Source organism: Triturus cristatus, chromosome 2_2 (assembly GCF_964204655.1).
Source record: "Triturus cristatus chromosome 2_2, aTriCri1.1, whole genome shotgun sequence".
In the NCBI taxonomy this organism is placed as follows: Eukaryota; Metazoa; Chordata; class Amphibia; order Caudata; family Salamandridae; genus Triturus; species Triturus cristatus.
This window is the reverse complement of record NC_140582.1, coordinates 730,386,995-730,405,710: the sequence shown is the minus strand read 5'-3', so window position 1 is coordinate 730,405,710 and position 18,716 is coordinate 730,386,995. Positions and strand designations below refer to the sequence as shown.

The 18,716-nt window shown below is 44.8% G+C and overlaps 1 protein-coding gene across 1 annotated transcript in view; it reads left to right on the top strand.

Moving 5' to 3' along the window:
• The window catches only part of LOC146862718 (uncharacterized), a 67,018-nt gene extending 51,444 nt beyond the window's left edge, over positions 1 to 15,574 (top strand). Inside the window, exon 3 of the mRNA XM_085643107.1 lies at positions 15,436 to 15,574. Within this exon, the coding sequence (XP_085499233.1) occupies positions 15,436 to 15,574 (139 nt within the window). The remainder of the gene's footprint in view (positions 1 to 15,435) is intronic.
• The last annotated feature ends 3,142 nt before the right edge of the window (positions 15,575 to 18,716 follow it).

Sequence of the window (18,716 nt, the reverse complement as noted above, 5' to 3'; positions counted from 1 at the left end):
AACCTAACTATGGTTACTCAGGTCTGGTGGCCCAGTAGTGGACCGGTCACCATATTTCAGTTTTGTGATAGTGGTGCAGGCTGAGATTCCAATATCATAAATACTGCAGCTCTCAACATCTGAATGGGGTGGGGTAACCACGAGGTTGGTGAACTATTCAGCCACTGTTTTTTGGGTGTTTGCCTCACACCTGCCAAACTCTAATTGAGGTCATAGTCTAGTACAACTTTAAACACTGGTTACAAACAGTAATATAAATATATATATATATATATATATAAATTCACTTAAAAAAACATAGGTTTCACACAAGTTATAGTTAGCTGTACATTTCACTCGTAAAAAAACAATGAAATTCCACGTTATAGTTAGATCAGGTAACTATAACTTGCGCGCCCACAATAAACTGCTGATGACGTCACATATTACAGCACTTATGATATGGTCAGTGACATCACTCATGACATCAATGATGACATCTGAAATGACACATTGTGCATTGCGGTCGCGCAAGTTATAGTTACCTGATCTAACTATAACGTGGAATTTCATTGGTTTTTTACGAGTGAAATGTACAGCTAGCTATAACTTGTGTGAAACCTATGGTTTTTTAAGTGAATTTGCAAGGTTTTTTAAATGCTAATTCCTAACTATAACGTGTGTGAAACCTATGGTTTTTTCAGTGAATTTGTACGGTTTTTTAAATGCTAAGTTATGTATTTATTTTTAATTTTTGCGCTCACGGTGCGCTTCGCGCACCGAGCGCCCACGTTGCGCATTTCGTACCGTGCACGCCTCGTCATTTTTTGCAAAATATCAATTGTTTTTTTCTCCCATGGGGGTCCTTAGATTGATATATTAAATGTGATTGTTAATTCTTTTTTTTTTTTGTTTTATCGTACGCGTACGGTAAGCTTACCGTCCGCGTACTCCGCGATTTTTTTAAAAAATTATTACATTTATTTTTCATACTTTTTGGTCCTTCGTGAACCCCCTGACGAACGCTAGGGGGTCTGCAACTCTCTTCGTTGCCCCCTTTTCATGTTATCAACCTTTGTTTTTCAGTGCGAGAGACAGAAAATGGCGGCCGATACTTTCTGATTTCGACTGATTCGAATGTTTACAGTCATGTAACCAGCAATCAGAATTGAACTCGCGCACGGCGCCGTACGCGTACGGTAAGCTTACCGTAAGCGCACGGAGCGTGCTTACAGATATATATATTGATTTAAATGCTATTTTCTCAGGACCTACTGAACAGATTTACACCAGACCTGCAAAAGGCACATCCCTGACCTGAGGACTACCTCTCTGCCCAATTTCAAGTAATTCTGTTCAGCCGTTCGGACTAAAGGTCCTATGGGAAAATGCATGGGGAAAATGCTTTTTGGGACCCCCCTTTTTTCTCAGCCCCCGCTTGACGAATCCCCCCGAGACATTCAGTGTAGGAGCGGAGCGTAGCGCCCCATTAGTTTTGAAAAATTCGCGAGGATTCGTCAACCGGCGCCAAAGTTATTCCAAATAGAATGTTGCGGATTTCCTATGGAAACACGGTCCTAACTATAACTATCTACTGGCGACCGCCAGTAGATAATATATATATATATATATATATATATATATATATATATATATATATATATATATATATATATATATATATATATATATATATTAGCACTGTGCAGATGAGCAGCAGCTTAATCTTCGCCACTTCACAGCATACACGGACCCAACAAAGTAGTGCAAATTATTTTATTCCGTGCAGTTTTGCCGCCATAACGTTTCGGCTCCTCCGAGCCTTGATCACATGACAACGTGAACCAATAAAACCACAGTTTATAAAGTGACAGTGCAAGATTTAAAACCGATCATGTGACTTGATTGCCGAAAAAAATGGAAGACATACTATGGCACAATTCCATAAAAACAGTTGTAATGATCGTGCAACAGAATATAAATTGCATAAATACCATGTTTAGTTATACGATACTTTTAATGGCTTTAAAAATTTGCAAAATTCGCAATGAATGTGCAAACGCGCATATGTGCCAAAAAGAAATTTTGCTGTAAACATCGTTTCATTTTGAGGTTGTGAGTATACATGGATGAATCCAACTAGTTTATCAATACCTCATCTACAAATTATTGTGGCGTAAGCAATACAAATTCCCATGCAAGGTTAAATCCTTGACTAAAAATACGATGTACAAAAAACCGACTTACAGAATCATTCCATCTTCTGTCGGTGCAACTCACATCGCTACAGGCAATATATACAAAATTATTTTACCTTGCACCTATATATGCCAAACAGCTGCCACCATATTGTATAGTGTAATTACTGTATAACCAAATGTACAATCAAAGCAACTGTGGTCAATCATGGGATAAATCCCACATTTTTTAGTCACTCCCGTCTTCCCGCCTGACACAAGAATAAAATCACAAATCTTTGTCCATCAGATTTTTGTGCAAATAAAAAGTGCTAAACCATATCCATTACAATAAATCCACTGTGAATTAAAAAACCTTATTAGTACCTGCTACTTAAATTTGGGGAGATACATCTTGCATTAGGGTGGACTGAGCCCAGTCACAACTCTCTAACAGCAAGTAAGGTGCTTATTATGTACAGATGTCTGGTTAGATAACCCAAATATTAACTCAGTTACCCCCTATATAATTGGGGACATATTTTCATCTCAGCACACTATTTCATCATTGAAATATTATAGACATGAAAAACTAGCAAATGGGGAGAGTATTAATTGCCACCCCCTGCCTGCTTCCTGTTTTCGCTGCACTGGTGGCTGAATTCCTGATAGGGAGGGGACTTCGGTTGGCTACCATGAATCTAATAGAGAGTGAGACGACTATTTAATCACCCTCTTAACATTAGAAAATCCTAAAACAATAAATAATTATCAAAAAGGTAAAACCCCACACAGGTCTGACCTACTAAGATAAAAATTGCTTATGATCATGTATACAAAATTCCAACCAGAGTTTAGGGTAAACAAGTATGTAAGTCCTCCGTGATATTCAACCCCCCTGGATGTTTGGTATCAAGCTGTAAAATATATCTTGTTCCGAGTTTACGGAGCTTGGATTCCCTGTCGCCTCCTCGCCTACTTGTGACTACCGCATCAATCACATAAAATTTCAGGCCCTTATTGTCGCTGTGATGGAATTCCTTAAAATGCCTGGCTACAGGGTAGGTGTTGTCCGGATTTGCTATTGCCTGAAGATGTTGTAAGATGCGTTTATGCACCGCATGTTTTGTACTCCCAACGTATCTTAGCTGGCATGGGCACTGAAGTACATAAATAGTGAAATCAGTCTTGCAAGTAAGTACCTTATTAATATGATGTTCCTTGCTACTAAAACCATCTCTGAAAGTTTTCATGTTGGTACCATGAATGCAAGACTTGCAAGTTTTGCATTTGAAGAAGCCACTATTAGTCTGTAGCCAAGTAGTTTTTTCAATAATTTCCAGGCTGGTATTGACCAGTCGGTCCTTCATGGAAGGGGCCCTACTAAAAGTAATGGAGGCTCTCTGGGGCAGGGTAGAACCAATAACAGGATCACTCAGAATTGTAGGCCAACTACAATTAATAATTTTATATAATTCCGTATGTTGTCTATTGTATCCTGTAATGATTCTGAACGTGCTGATTTGCACAGATGCCTGATCATGCATTACTGTGCTTGCAGGTGTTTCTAAATGGACTGTAGGTTTATAAGTATCGAGGAGTTCCTGTCTGCTGACTTTCATAGATTTTGCTAAAGCGCTATCTATGACTCGTACACACTCTCCTTAATCGTAGCATCTCTCCGTAAGGAATACTGGTTATCAAGTGTGCAGGATGCGCACTGCCGGCATGCAAGATGGTATTGCCTGCAGTGATCTTTCTGAACAGTCTTGTTTCAATCCTATTGTTACTAATGAACACCTCAGTATCCAAAAAGGTAACACTAGACTGACTCATAGTCACAGTAAACTTAAGATTGAATTAATTTTCGTTAATCACAGAAATAAAATCCTCAGCCTGTTCCTTGGCGCCTCTCCAAACTACAAATAAATCATCAATATAACGATACCAAGCAACCACATTTGTATTAAAAATGGCCCCATGTTTGACTTTGAGGACCAGTTCCTCCCAAGCTCCCATATGCAGACAGGCGTAGCTTGGAGAGAAACTGGCCCCCATTGCCACACCCTGCAACTGACGGTAGAGAAGATTGTTATACATAAAAATGTTATTACGTAAGCAGAATTCAAGCATTTGTAGCAACATTATATTGTGATCCTCATATTGTTCTGATCTCCGAGCTAGGTAATGGTTTACTGCAGATATTCCATCAGTATGTACAATGCTCGTATAGAGTGCTGTCACATCGAGCGCCAACATCCAGCATTCATCCCTCCATGTGACCTGTTGTATTTTGAGCAAGAAGTCACCTGTATCCTGTATGTAAGACTCTAAAGCTCTCACGTGACATTGTAAAAAATAGTCAATGTACACTGATGTTCTTTCCAGAAGCCCACCCCTTGCAGAGATGATTGGTCTGCCGGGTGGGTTCTTCGTGTCTTTGTGGACTTTAGGTATAAAATAGATCAGAGGAGTTACTGGATTATCATTTTTGAGGTATTTGGATTCATCCTCCGATAACATTTTCTTACTTTTCCACTTAGCCAGTTTGTGGTAATATTCTTGCTGTGTAGCTTTCATGATTGCCGTATTGATGCGTTCATAACATTGTCTGTCATTAAGCTGGAGGTGGCCTCCTTGTCATAATTTGCTCATGTTAAAAGTACAATATTGCCTCCCTAGTCACTTCCTCAGGCAATAATATCTTTTCTTTCCTCAGCGTTGTAACCAACGCCTCATACTGTTGTGTTTGCTTGTCGTATTTGTTATTTTCATTGGATATATATATACAGAGAGAGAGAGAGAGAATGCTTAAATTATTTGAATTTTTATTTCTATAACTGCTCTAAAATGTTAAAACCAGTTGAAAAATTTATGAAAGTCCTACAAGTGCTTACAGCCACTAAAATCAATATGATTTGGTTAAATTAATGATTCTTATTAAATTATCATTTTTAGAGCCAAGTAACGTTTTTAATCAAAAAAATGTGTTACATGCCAAGAAAGTAGATGGTTTATTTTTAATACAAACTTATCCCCACTGGACTAGTTGAGAATACATGTTTGTCTCTAAAAGAAGTTGTTGAGCACTTTTGGCTTATTATCCCAATTCTTGAACTGTGAGTTCATAACCCGGAAGAAAGAAGAATTCATTATCCAGAACTTGAACATCAAATGCACGGTTTTCAGAATTTTAGTTCACTAGCTAGGACTGGGAGCTGGGAAACAGCAGTGAGAGTACAGAGCTGGTTAAATGTCACCTTTAGCCTTCATCGTTTAGATTATACTTGCTGCACTAATAACAAAACGTATATTTGTAAGCCACACAGTAACCCCTTTGGGTGGAATAATAATGGTTATTGGCACCCAAGTCAATAGTACTCATTTATTGCCCACAGAAGGATGAACGGCTGAGTGGGCCGAACAAGATTGGAACATGTGACTCTGATGTCAGACACTAATCACTGGACGAGATGCATTAGTCCACTGAGCTACCAGATTGGTTATTTGAGGCTTCTAAAGTAATTTTGAAAGATTATCTGTACCAGAAAATGTACAAATATGCCATATGCAAAATTATCTGATTAGTGTGTGAGCAGCAGGGATGTGATGGAGGAAACTGACACTGGATTTTCATTGTGTTTAAAATGAGTTGTGAATCTTCTGAAGGTTTCTATGATAGGATTCAATGGCATTCTATTGTGGGCATTATCAGCATCCTGATACGAATGCCACCAAACTCTTTCTAATTTCTAACATGCTGCTCTTTCAAGAGATACTTCCTGCGAGAACCAGCATGCTAAATGGATCTTAGTAGCCTTTTTTACAGCCTTAATGGGGGCAACATTGTCAGACACCCTTCTAAGCCATGAATTATTCGCATTGTCCCCTTCCTTGGCAGAATTGGGGATAACGGGTATCGAGTCTAGAAGGCTACTCCTTGACTCATCCAAGGGCACCCTACTCCTGCCTCTGATCTCGTTCCGTGACAAGGATTTCCTTACCTGGAGGTCCTGAAGGCTAATTTGCAGTGGCTGTCCAGCTTCAACCAACTAGATATTAGCCTTAAATGGGCATGAAAAGGGTGTGAAAAGCCTCCCAGAAACAAACTGTAGGCTGACCTTAATATACAGAAATTATTCATCTGAACTCCGCAGATTTTGCAGGGTGGATGCTGTGGTCCTCCTTTTTGACACAACAGTGTCAAATCATGCTTCACAGGTGTGCTGGGTTCACATATAATACTTGGGATGAGCTTGAAAGCGACAGAAAAGGATGTCAAGACAATTCTTGTGTAACTAGTGTCTGGTTGCTGGGGTACCCTGCTTTTGTCTTGTCAGATTTCTGTCTCTGGGTTTGTTGTGGGTACAGTACTTGCTTTGCAAACTGGATTTTAGTGTTAGATGAGGGAGGACACAAGGATTACAATAGTTCACTCACCTACAGCCCTCAGAGCAGAAGTTTATTGTGGGTGAAGACACTTGTCATCTTGAAAATGTTTGCAGTAAGATGCCACGGAAGTACTGAAAAAATGGGTGCGCTGGCCCCGGGAACATTTACCCCATTGGTTAGGGAGGGACAAGGAGTGACCTATACCCACTATTCCATGCCAGGCATAAAGGTGGCAGCTCCAATCGCCCATGTGAGAACAATTTCCGGACCTATAGAAGATGAGAAGAGAGCTGAACCTGTTGTCTGTGACCTGAGAGGAGCATGGAAGGAGTTGACCTGCTTGCTCTTATGCCCAGAAAAAAGAGTGGCCTCCTAGAGTCAGTTGGCTGACCTTCTGTGTCACTGCAGGTAGACAGCAAGCTGGAAGTACTCAGCTGACCAGTGGCAAATGGACCTGTTGGCCTCTGCCTGACACACTGTGAGTCTCTAAGTGCTGAGGCCCAGAGGGGTCTTAGAAGTGTACTCCTGTGGAGTATTGGGACTTAAAAGACCAAGTAAGAAGGCAAACTCTTTGACCGAATGGAGCCAGGTTGGTGTATTCGACCTGTGGTCAGCCTCATATTGTGCATAGGTCCCTATCGGCCGCCACAATATACTATCATTGGAGCCTATTGCGTCTCGCCCTATTTCTACTTAAAATAATTCAAATTCAGATTTCCAGTACCCCTTTTGAATTTTTGGCATTGTGGTTTCATATTGCTTATTACATTTTACTCTATTGTTCTAAATGAATTTGGGATTTTTATTGTGTTGCCTTTTTACTTCATCAATGTTTGCTCTAAGGTAGGCCTGTATCCTCTGTGCATTATCTACCAAGGGGTGGAGCTCAGAATAATTTAGTCACTTTTGGGGTTCACCCTGACATGGGTAGTGATTGTTCCTGTTAGTGGGTTGTCACTCACCCCAAATAATAATCCACTTTTCTACATTCACTTTGCTAATGCTTCTTGTTGAAGAGAGCTTGATAATAAAGCACTTCTCAACATATCTGGATACGCTGTTCTGAAGTTATACATTGACAGATAATGTAAGGGCAGTTTTACCTTTCTTTAAGAGTTGTCATGTCCAGTCATGTCTTGCATGCCATTTCATGTCAAGCCTTGTTATCGGTTCCTTATAAAGTCACTTTTCTGCCTAGATGATGCTTGAAAACACTTAAGGTCTGTTCAGAGAAACCACGAAAGGATCTGGTTTGCATAATCTGATACATTGTGCAATATTGGACTGAAATTAGTAGCTTTTAGGCAAGGCAGTATGGTGCCTTCAGTGTGCAGTACTGATGAGAAATATCAGAGTTTGTTGAGTGTAACCTAAGGCTTGTTGTGTATTATGTAAGAATTTGGAGGCAGTTCGAGAGAAACTATTAAGGCTATGTTATGGTCTGTTGGGTGCTTTGTGTGGTACTACTGGAGGCTGTATGAGGCTCTGGTAGCTGTGTTAGAGACTGCCTGAAATAATTGTCAGTGTATGTGCGGCTGTGTTTTGAAATGTGGTTTGCTGTTTTTTGTTACGGCAGAGTACATACACAAAGTATACTTACGTGTAACTTCCCAGTTGTTGATGATATGGTGCATTTATTTTTTGATTGTCATTTGACAAGAAGCATCTCCTGCCTGTTTGTACTTTGTTCTTAGCTTGGGGGGGAAGATAGATTTTATAAGCTATTGCAGGTTGGAACTGTGCTGTGAATACGTTGATGGAGCGTTTTTTCAGCGACATTTTAGTCGGCATTTGGAGACTGACACATTTTATTTTACATTATTTGTCATGCTGCTAAGTTTTTATTGTTGTACCTTCTTTATATAAGTAGGAACGGAATTAAAAAGAGATGGGCTTAGCTCATGTGTTTGGCTTATGTTTGTGTGCACATTCATTATATGTCAGCCTTTTGAAGCATAGTAGAATAGTGTGGTGTAGCCTGGTTTACAGCTGAATGGTGATCAACTGGCTTGAATGATGAGGAATTATATTAGGTAATGACATGATGCATAGTTTGATATGGAAAACTGTGAAGTATAATTTTGAGTCGTTTTTGGGTCAACAGTGGAATGCAGTGGATGCAAGGGTTTCATATTTGGAGGATATCTATGGCCTGGAACGTTGTTGACCATGAGCTGAGAGTAGTGTAGTATAGCTGCTCCTATTATTTATTGTTTCATGGTCGTTTTTACCTTGAATTTGGAAACCCCCTTTTTTTGTTCATGTCACTATATGTGTTGCAGTTTCCATTTTTTCACTGGGGACACTTCTTACTGTGTATGAATTTTAGTAATTCTGTATCTGTTATATGTTTTACATATTTAATTATTGATTACGAGTACCAAACATTGAGTGATATAGTGTTTGTTCTCCTTTGGATATCGATTTAACCCATATTCATCGCGATTGTGCTTACAGTTACCAATATTACTGTATCAGTCCACAGGAACCATTGTTTCTGTTTATAAACTACGTACCCTGGTTCCAAGTGAGTAGGGTTTCCCTTGTCTATTTCTCTCGTCAAAACATGGAGGGGCATATTTACAAGCCCCTATCGCCACACAAAGTCACTTTTAGTGACACTGAGATGGCGATAGGAGCTTTGCCTTATTTAAAAGGCAGCGTTCAGCTTAACGCTGCCTTGTAAATAAGGCCTCCTTTCATGCTACACTTAGCATGAAAGGGGCGGGCAATGGGTGTTGTGGTGGGCGTTCCACCTCAACACCCAGTGATTTTGACTCTGCCCCGTATTTACAAGAGCAGCGTAAATAGGAGGTAGCGCAAGAATTAAGACCAGGGAAAACCTGGTCATACACAGGCGAAACTAGGAGAAATGCTTTATTTCTCCTCGTTTTTGCTGTATCCATGTGTGTCTCCTTGGGCAGCACACATAGAAACAGAAAAACACCAATGACTGTTTATGTGCAGGAGGTTCTTCCTTCCTGCACATATACAATCATTTAAAAACATGCCTTTTTGCTGTTATGTGTGTTATGTATGCATTAAGCACACATAACAGTTTAATAGCATTAAGCAGCACACATAGAAGTTACAAAATGGCATTTAAAGATTGTTTATGTGCAGGAAGGGGGACCTTCTTGCACATAAACAATCGTCCCCTCAACCCAGGCACCCTAGCACTATGGTGCAAGGCTGCCTGCGTTGGTGCTAGGCAGCTTAATTTACTGACAGTGCAGGGGGAACCACAGGGCTGCACCATATTCTAGTAAATATGGTGTAGCCTTCATTTCTACAGTGATGGAGCGTGCTGTTAGCCTTCTTGGCTTAACGACACGCATCGCCGCTTTCTTGTAAATATGCCACGGAGTATTCCAAAACAGCGTAATTGTAATTGTTACCAGTCACTCTCTAAGGCTAGTATACTCAATTCGAGTTCCAATGCACCCCAATAAAAATGACATACACTGGTGAATGAAGTAAGATCTGTCTGATGTGCTTTTATAGCCACTGGTCTGTCTTCTATGAATGACTCTATCAGCCCAGACAGTGGAAGATTAACAGTGGAGGAATAGGCAGCCCATGTATTAAATTAAATAATACAATGTAATAGTCCACTGAATTCAATTTTAGGACACATTCCAGGGACACAGAAAGAATATAGGGGGTTAGTCAGTTCTTGTAAAAATGTTCACATAGCGGATTAGGCATTTGCGAGCCTGTATAGATGGGGGTTTGTGGAGCACAGAAACAATGGAGTGGCAGCTCGCCCGCTAAGGCGGGGCAGCGTCACCCTATTGCTCATTGAGCAGTGGAAAATAAAATTTAAATGATGATAACAAGAAGTTATTAGCATTTTATTTTTTTTGCTACTCCAGCCAGGTTGGGCTGGGTGGAGCTGGGCTCCCTGTCGTCAGAGGGAGCAGGAGTGGTTTGCACTCCCTCTCAAAGTGTGCATGACGGCTTGTCCGGCCCTCTGGGGATGGCCAAATAGTCATGCACACTTGCTATGTTCTCCACTGGGCTGTGTTGTGCATCTCAGTGGAGAACATGCCCCGCCTTCCAGGCACTTCATGAGCGGCCAAACAGGTCGGTCAGACCAATCACAATGCTGCTCATGTAGCGTCATGATTGGCTGGAAGAGTCCCGGTGCCTGGATGCTCCTGGTGCAGCAGAGAAACAGATGGAGGAGACATGGGCAGCGGCGAAGAAGAATGCAAGATTATTTTTTATTTTTTTCATCCCTCACCCCCTCCCTTGCCCCAGTTCCCAGGCAGCTGCTACTGGTTTTACTGATTATACTTTAAACTCTACCAAGTTTGATTTACATGGAACAAAGACCACAATAGTTTTGTTTGTAAATTCTGAGGGTATTAAGATCACTTTACTCCTATACGAGATTATACGGTCCATGTAAAATGTGTTTTATAAAGATCATAGAGGGAAACACAGTTACCATGGCAGAGTACCACTCATTTTGAGGCTCTTATCAATACAAAAACAGGACAGCAGTCAATAACAACATTCCTGGAAGTTATAGCTATGTGCCCCAATTTATCATTACGTGGAACCTGGGGGGAGGTGACGATTTCCTGATGGCAGAGGCTTCGCATATATGAAAATGAGGGAGTTACTGGGTCCAATAAAGGTTTTTAGAAGTCAGTAATGATGTCATTGTCGAGGACCTGTGGGTAGGGATAGGGAATTCCAAGCAGCAGACTCATGGAAGACAATACAAGGAGGGATACACTAGGCAGGCCTGGGGAATCCCCCAGAAGCACCACACAGATAACCTCAATGCTACCTGAAGGAGGGAAGTGAGTGGGAATGGGCAGAGGAGGAGGGTGTGCATTTCCAAAGCCTGCATTACTAAAAAAGATTCGGCATTGACACTGAGAATAAAGGTTATTTCAGGACCAGGTTGGCACACATGACAACAGCAGCCTGTCTTCTAGTGCACTGAGAGGGGCAAGTGGGGCTTGAAATAGGAGATTTAACTCCTCAGTACAACTCTCAAACAGCACTCCAAGGAGGAGGGGAAATCAATTAGGAAAACGAAGATTTAGGACCTCTGCTCAGGGGTACAGTCCCAAGCAGTGTAAGGAAGCAGTAACTGGATTGTCACATGCTCGTTTGGGCTTGGTGCTCTAAAGATCAGCTGATGCACCGATGAGAGCTGGATTATAGGGGCAGGATGCTCAAAGAGCTTCCAGGCAACACGGGAATGGAATGAGACTGGGCAGGGAAGGGTAAAGGTCTGAGCTTGGCCTTGTCTTTCATGTCTGTCCTTAATCAAAGGCAGCTCCAAATCAACAAGCAGGGTATAGTGTCCTGCTGGACACGTTCTAGTGTTCCGCCTGTTTGTAACCAACACTATTCACCCACCCATCACAGGCGTCTCCAGTTAGGTGACCCTGCAAATAAAAGGGGCCGGACGCACGTGCCCGGGCCCAGTTTCAGTACCCTACTGCACCTTGACCGTGTCCATTATTAGTAGCATGTGGGCCCAGGGCCCACAACACTACAATGGCGATGAGTGGGCCTTATCCCATGTGTAAGGTAGCAGCTGCTGTACAGTTCCTCGTGGAGGGAGTATATCCCGAGGCACCCCGCACTGGCTGTCGCCGCTGTCCTGACAGACCATGAGGTGGAAGTAAAACCGCTATATTTCCTGAGAGGCAGCCCAGCCCTTCAGATGTCCACCTGTGGAACACCGTGCATGCCTGGGTAGTACTGTGGCACCACTTAAGGAGTCTCACCACATGCACCTGGGGTCAGCAGTCAGTGCCACGGAAAGAAAGAGGGACAAGACCCGAGGCCGTCTCTGCACAGGCAAGTGTCCTGCATGAAGTGCCCGAGGTCAGAGAAAAAAAGCAGAGGCCGTACCTGCTGTGTGTGCTCCCAAAGCATTCCAGCAAGGCCCCGCCAGCAGTGCGAGAGTGGGCCACCAGCGATACCGCAGAGAGCGACAGCAGGGCGCTAGCCACTCCCGAGGAGCCCAGATACTGCTGGCCGGCAGAGACATGTAAGATTTCCAGATCGTGCCACATAACACGCCCTCACAGCTCCTGCACCCTCCGCCTTGCCCCGCATGCTGTACACCGCGCTGTACATAAAGGAAGCAGTGCCAAGGTGAGAAGGGGCAGAGTACTGTGGCGTGGCTGACAAGGCACCCACAAGCCAGCGGCACTGCTTCTCCATTGCCAAGGTCCCTGCAACCCTCACTGAACCGAGAACGAGCCTGCAGCCTTGCCGTCCAGCAAGCACTATGCCTGTCATGCCCAGCACCTATGCTTTCACCCACCTGTAGGAGGCATGCCCAAATTGCCCTCCTGACGAGAAGGAAGACCTTCCGGCATTTCGTCAACTCCAGCAGGTCGGAGCTCGAGCGGTGATCTGCTGCAGCCTGCTGTGTCATTGACTGTGGGAGAAGGGGCGGTACTTGGATGTACTCACCATTAAGGATCACTGCATCTGTGCGGCCGCAGCCAGGAAGTGCAGAAATCTTCAACAGTGGCTCACCTCCAGCAACAGGAGTGGGCACTGAGCATGTACAGCATACACGATGACTGCGGCATAAGGAAAGTTGCAGCAGCCTCCCGATGCAAAAGCAGCACCACCTAGCAGCCCCTGCCTGCACCGCCCCCTCATCAACAATAAGTAATGACGGAGGCAGCCTCAAAGAAAGTAAGCAACCTTTTAAAATGATGATTAAGTTACCCTGAGCAAAGCAAAACCTGCAATGCCCCTGCAATTTTGCATGAAACAGTGCATACAGAGGAGACTACATGGAGGCCCATGGTCCCATCTCTCATGGCCGCTGGGGAAAAGCACTACTGTGGCCTAGCCTGCAAGAAGTAGCTGCAGCGCCATCTGGTAGCCACTGTGCCACACCACACCCTGAACTACAAAAGTGGGAATGCAGAAGGAGTCTATGAGAGACTGACAGCCAGGACTGGTGCTGAGTGCACTACACGCCCCAGTGGCAGTATGCCACCATCATGACCTAATGATGCTAGCCAAAGCAAAGAAGACAGTCAAGTGAGCACCACATGTCCCATAGTGGCTGCCCATCAGTCATCGCATAAAAGGGAGCGAAACTGATACTCCCACAAGAAGCCACAAGGCGCTCAGAACAGTACTCAACCACACAGAGCACATGACACCTGCTGTTGTCTACTGGTGCATCCATACAGCACTGCTGTCAGCCGCAATTGAGAGTGACTAGCCAAAATGGGTGCAAGTACACAGAGCACCCTCTGGTGGCCATTTGCAACCACTGCCAGAAGAGACTTTCCTGCCTGCTGCAACGGCCCTCATCAGCTCACAAGAGGAACAAGGAATGAAGGCATGTTCACAGTGAGTGCCTGCAGTCACAAAGCATAATAAAGGAAGTAAGCACATTGGGCGCCTGAAATCGCCACTATGTTCAACAAACACCGCAGGTACCCACGTCCAGTAAGGAGACCTTAGCCCAGCCACAGGCAAAACAAGCTGAAGTGACTGAGCGCCGCTCTCAGCACCCCAACAGGGACTGGCCAAGGGTGGCTGTCAAGTGTTTGAAGGGGAGAGACTCCAAACTCCCATGTAACAAAGAGCTACAAGAAGCCCACAACTGCCCCAGCCAGGTGCAATCAAGCAGGACTAAGCACAGTGACAATGCCGCCTTGAGGAGTAAGCACTGCACCTACAAGAGAAGAAAAGAACGTGACATGGTGCCACAACACAAAGAGGATGCTGCTACTGGTGCCATGAGGAGGAAGACTGACACTGCTCCCCACCACAAGTTAAGTGAGGGGCTGTTGGCCATCTACCCAACACACGTACCGAGAGCCACCGGCGTTCCCCAGAGCCAAGAAGTCGAAAGGCCTAAGGTGGCCCGAACGCAGGAGAGAGAGACCTCTCCACAGTGAAGAAGCAATTACTGAAGGCAGCAAGAAGAACATCCACATCTCCACTGCTCCAGTGAAGCCCTGCAGTGGGCCAAAGACATCACAGTATCCTCCCTCACACTGCCTCAAGACGGAGTCGCCAGTGACGAAAGACAGGCAAAAGGAAAGTCGCACACTCCACGTGGTCAACTGCCACCGCAGCATGTGCTCAGTCGACACATGGCCAGACACCACATTCGCACCACAAGCAAGGAGCATGTCACTCAAAATGGCCCACTCCGCCAAGCATGCCTGAACGGAGGCAGGAAAAGGCGTCATGATGGCACAGGCCCGAGGCGCAAGCACTACGCCCTCGAGCAAAGAAGTTGACCCTCCATCCAGATTGTGGAGCACCGCTAAGGTCCCTGAGAAGGGGATGAAGATCTGCAAGAGGTCCACAAAGCAAAGTACAGACCGTCCAAAGAACCGGACATGACCAGCAAGATGTCCATGTGGGGCAAACATGAGACATGTGGCAGGACGCCACATACGAATGACGAACCTAGTCGGAAGAAGGAGAAGAGCGCGGCATGATGCTACTCCACGAAGAAGGAAAGGAGAGTGGCAGGATGCCACAGGGCAAACAACCACCACAGGCATGCAAGAAGGAGACGAGTGACAGGAGAGAGGACTCTTGCCAGCACTGGAGAAGGTGGTCATCAGCACAAACCAGCCACCGGGGTACAGAGATGTCACTGGAGACAGCTTTGCGGGAGGACCAACAGTAAGCCGCTGGTAAGAACGATCTGTGTCCAAGCCCCACGATTCACAATGTGACCAACTACCTGTCACCTGCTGCTTGACATCGATGGCACCAAATCTAGCAAGTGCGCCTGCCAGAATATAACCGTAAGTGGGCACGAAGTCCCTCCAATCCTCCTCACTCCATGAGGTCACCGAAAGCAAGAGATCGGCGCCTGTTGCCCAACTGATATAAAGTTGTCGTGTCCATCCCACAGGTGCATCATCACCAAGAACATCGGAGAAACATCACACCACCAGAGTGGATCCAAACACTCGAGACAGCCGGAGTTCAACAAGGCACTCCCAGCGCTGTGGGGCGCTAGACACCCAGGAACTTTCTGTGTGCCCCCGTAAACCTAAAGCCTGCGAAGAAGAGCATACCCGACCATTGGTCCATCCACCCTGGAGGTTACCTGTGTCTTGGCCGTGGCCCTGTTGGGAGGTCTGCAGGCACCCCTCAGCGCGGCCTATGAAAGGCATGCACAGCCCACAGAGTCACGTGGCAACCCAAGGGCAAGGGCCTCAACGGAGTTCCTGTGAGAGGGAAATCCAAATCGGAGAGATGCGTTAGCTGCAGCTCCATGACAGGCAACAGGAATCATGGAGGTCACAGATGAAGACTGGTCACCCACAGACCATCTGATTAAGGCACAGAACTCAAGTCCTAATGGCGAGAACACCAAGACTGAGACACCACCCTCTGCGGCTACATGAGCGACTTGGCTGTGGTTCTGTTGGCAGTTCCTCAGCGATGCCTTCACACGGCCTACACGAAGCACCCACAGTACACATGGTCCCATGGCAGCCCGACAGTAAGGCCCTTCAGGAAACTCCGGTAAGGGGGGAGTCCAGGCAGGCAAGGCAGGTCTGAAGCTGCTCAGCTATCAGGCACTGGAAAGCGTCATCGCCTCCAAGGAAGGCCCTCATCCACCAAGATCATCCTTCGGATTTGCAGGTTGGGTGTCCACCGGAGCCTGAGCGCCTGCAAGATTCCCAAAGTGGACTCCATCACTGCTCCAGATGCACCGTTATTGGAACTTTGTAAATAGACTCCAAAGCCGCGAGACCAGGCCAGTCTGAACTACATCGCCGAGGTGGACTAAAGCATCCTGACCAGGCAGACCAGAGCTCCAGCACTACCCGGCAGATGACCTGAAGAGACTCATTGGTGCTGTATCTTGGTTATTTTTTTTCCTCATAGGTTGGACTTTTGTTTGTTTCCTTTCATTTAAGTTTGGGAGGAATGTAGTGTCCTGCTGGACACGTTCTAGTGTTCCGCCAGTTTGTAGCCAACACTATTCACCCACCCATCACAGACGTCACCGGTCAGGTGACCCTGCAAAAAAAAGGGTCCTGGCGCTCGGGCCCAGTTCCAGTACCCTACTGCACTTTGTCCGTGTCTATTATTAAGAGCATATGGGTCCAAGGCCCACAACACTACAGAGGGGAGATAGTAAACAAGTAATACGGATTCAAACAGGTTCTGACCTGACCTTTTCTTTTACATTATGTAGAGAGTTTGTTATTTTGTAATTTTGAACCCTTTGCACTTCTTTCATACACAGGGCATACCAACCAGTTCTCTATCGCTATTTTTAAGGTCTTGGTTCCTTAAACGTATGACAGTGGCAGTCTAGGGCTACATATGGAGTGGGAAAGTGGGGTGGGAGTAATCAAACAGTAGTATAGAATAGGAGCAGGAAATTAGAAGGAGCAGCCCTGGGCAAAATATGGCGGGGAGGTACGGAAAGGTAGCTCTAAAGAACAGCGAGATTCAACACGTGGAGAGGTGGAAGAAGAGAAACAGGAGGATGTGGGATGGGGTTCTTAGCTTCAGAGTGCAGTATAGGCAATCTATGGAGTGAGGCGGGGGCAGGGGTAAGAGTAGTTAGTTCCAAAGAACAGTCCTGGGGAAAATATGGAAGATGAAAACTGAGTGAGCTACGGGAAGGGGAAACAGACAGGGACATAAGCTACATCACAGTCCCTATGACGTAGAGGGGGTCTTGTTAGATTTGATTGGTTTAATCATAAAAGGATTGGGGGCGTGGCTTTGAAGCCAGTGAAGATGGCCGCTGATCTGCGGAGCTCTGTGGTGGTCTGAGGTGACAGGCATCCTCTGGGCTATAAAATCTTGTTCTTCGGACTCAAAACCGCCTGCATATGGATATGAACCTCTGCTTCACCCTCTGCGACCTTCACAAGTGACCGGGGTGAGCGCTATGGAATTTTTTTCTGCCTCTCCTCATCGGCTGCGGCTTGATGCGTATATGCGGCCGCCATTTTCTATTTCTGCCGCTCTGTTTTATTTGCCGCTCGGCTGCCTCAGACACTTTTTGCCTCATAACAATATGCTATTTCAGCATTGCTTAAGCATTTTTCTCTCCCTTTTTCAGCTTGCTCATCTCCTATTGACTGTTAACTATGAACAAATTAAGCTACATGCCATGATATATTTGTTTTTCACTTCTCCTCAACAGCCCTGTTCTGTGCATCTGAGAATCCTCTGTGAATTTTGACTTTTCCTGTTAAAGCAGTGTATCCTAAGTTATTATTGAGGAGGTTTCTATTTCAGTATTTTTACTTCATGGCAAAACCACGCTCTTCCCGCAATAGTGCACAACCTTCTAATTATACCTCATTAGAAGATTATAATCCTTTTAGTATTTTGCAAGACAATATGGAGGATGTAGTTTCTGGTTCTTCGGTTACAAATGGCTCAGCATCCAATACACCTTGTTCGAACTCCAAACCAGTTTCCAAAATACCTTCCGCCTCTAGCTCTACGCCAGGCAAACGAGTCAAGAAAGACCCACCTTCTCCTACTACTCCTCCTTCCTCAATTTCTATGGAGTTACTTCTCGAGGAAATTCATTCTCTTAAGCCCTACATGGAGGAAACCAATACCCGTCTCCAGAGTCTTGATGACAATTGGTCACATATAGAGCAAAAGGTTGTATGTTTAGAGAGACAAGTTGAGTATGTTCAAGCTTTCATCGACCAAGTCCCTTCTATGGACAGAGAGATATCACATCTTAAACAACAAGTGGAAAATTTGGAAAATCACAACAGGAGTAACAACTTCCACATTTATGGTCTTGTGGAAGGACTTGAAGGCTCTGACCTTCTCTCCTTTTTTCGATCCTTTCTTTCAACTCTTCTGGGTCTTTCTGAATCCCCATCATTGAATATTCAGCGTGCGCATCGCTTGGGGCAAAGTCCTCGTCCACCGTCTTCTTCAACTAAACATAGAGGCATTATCTTGTATTTTCTGGAATACACCGACCTGCTTAAGGTCCTACATGCCGCCAAGCAGAAAGGAAAAATTTCCGTGAATGGTTCTAATCTTTTCTTCGCTCAAAACAATGCCAAAGCAACAGCGGATCGTCGAAAAAAGTTTTTGGACATGTGACCTACCCTTCGCAAACTGAATGCTAGATATGGTCTGTTCCACCCTTGCCTTTTCAGGGAGACTTACAATAATAAAACAATGCAC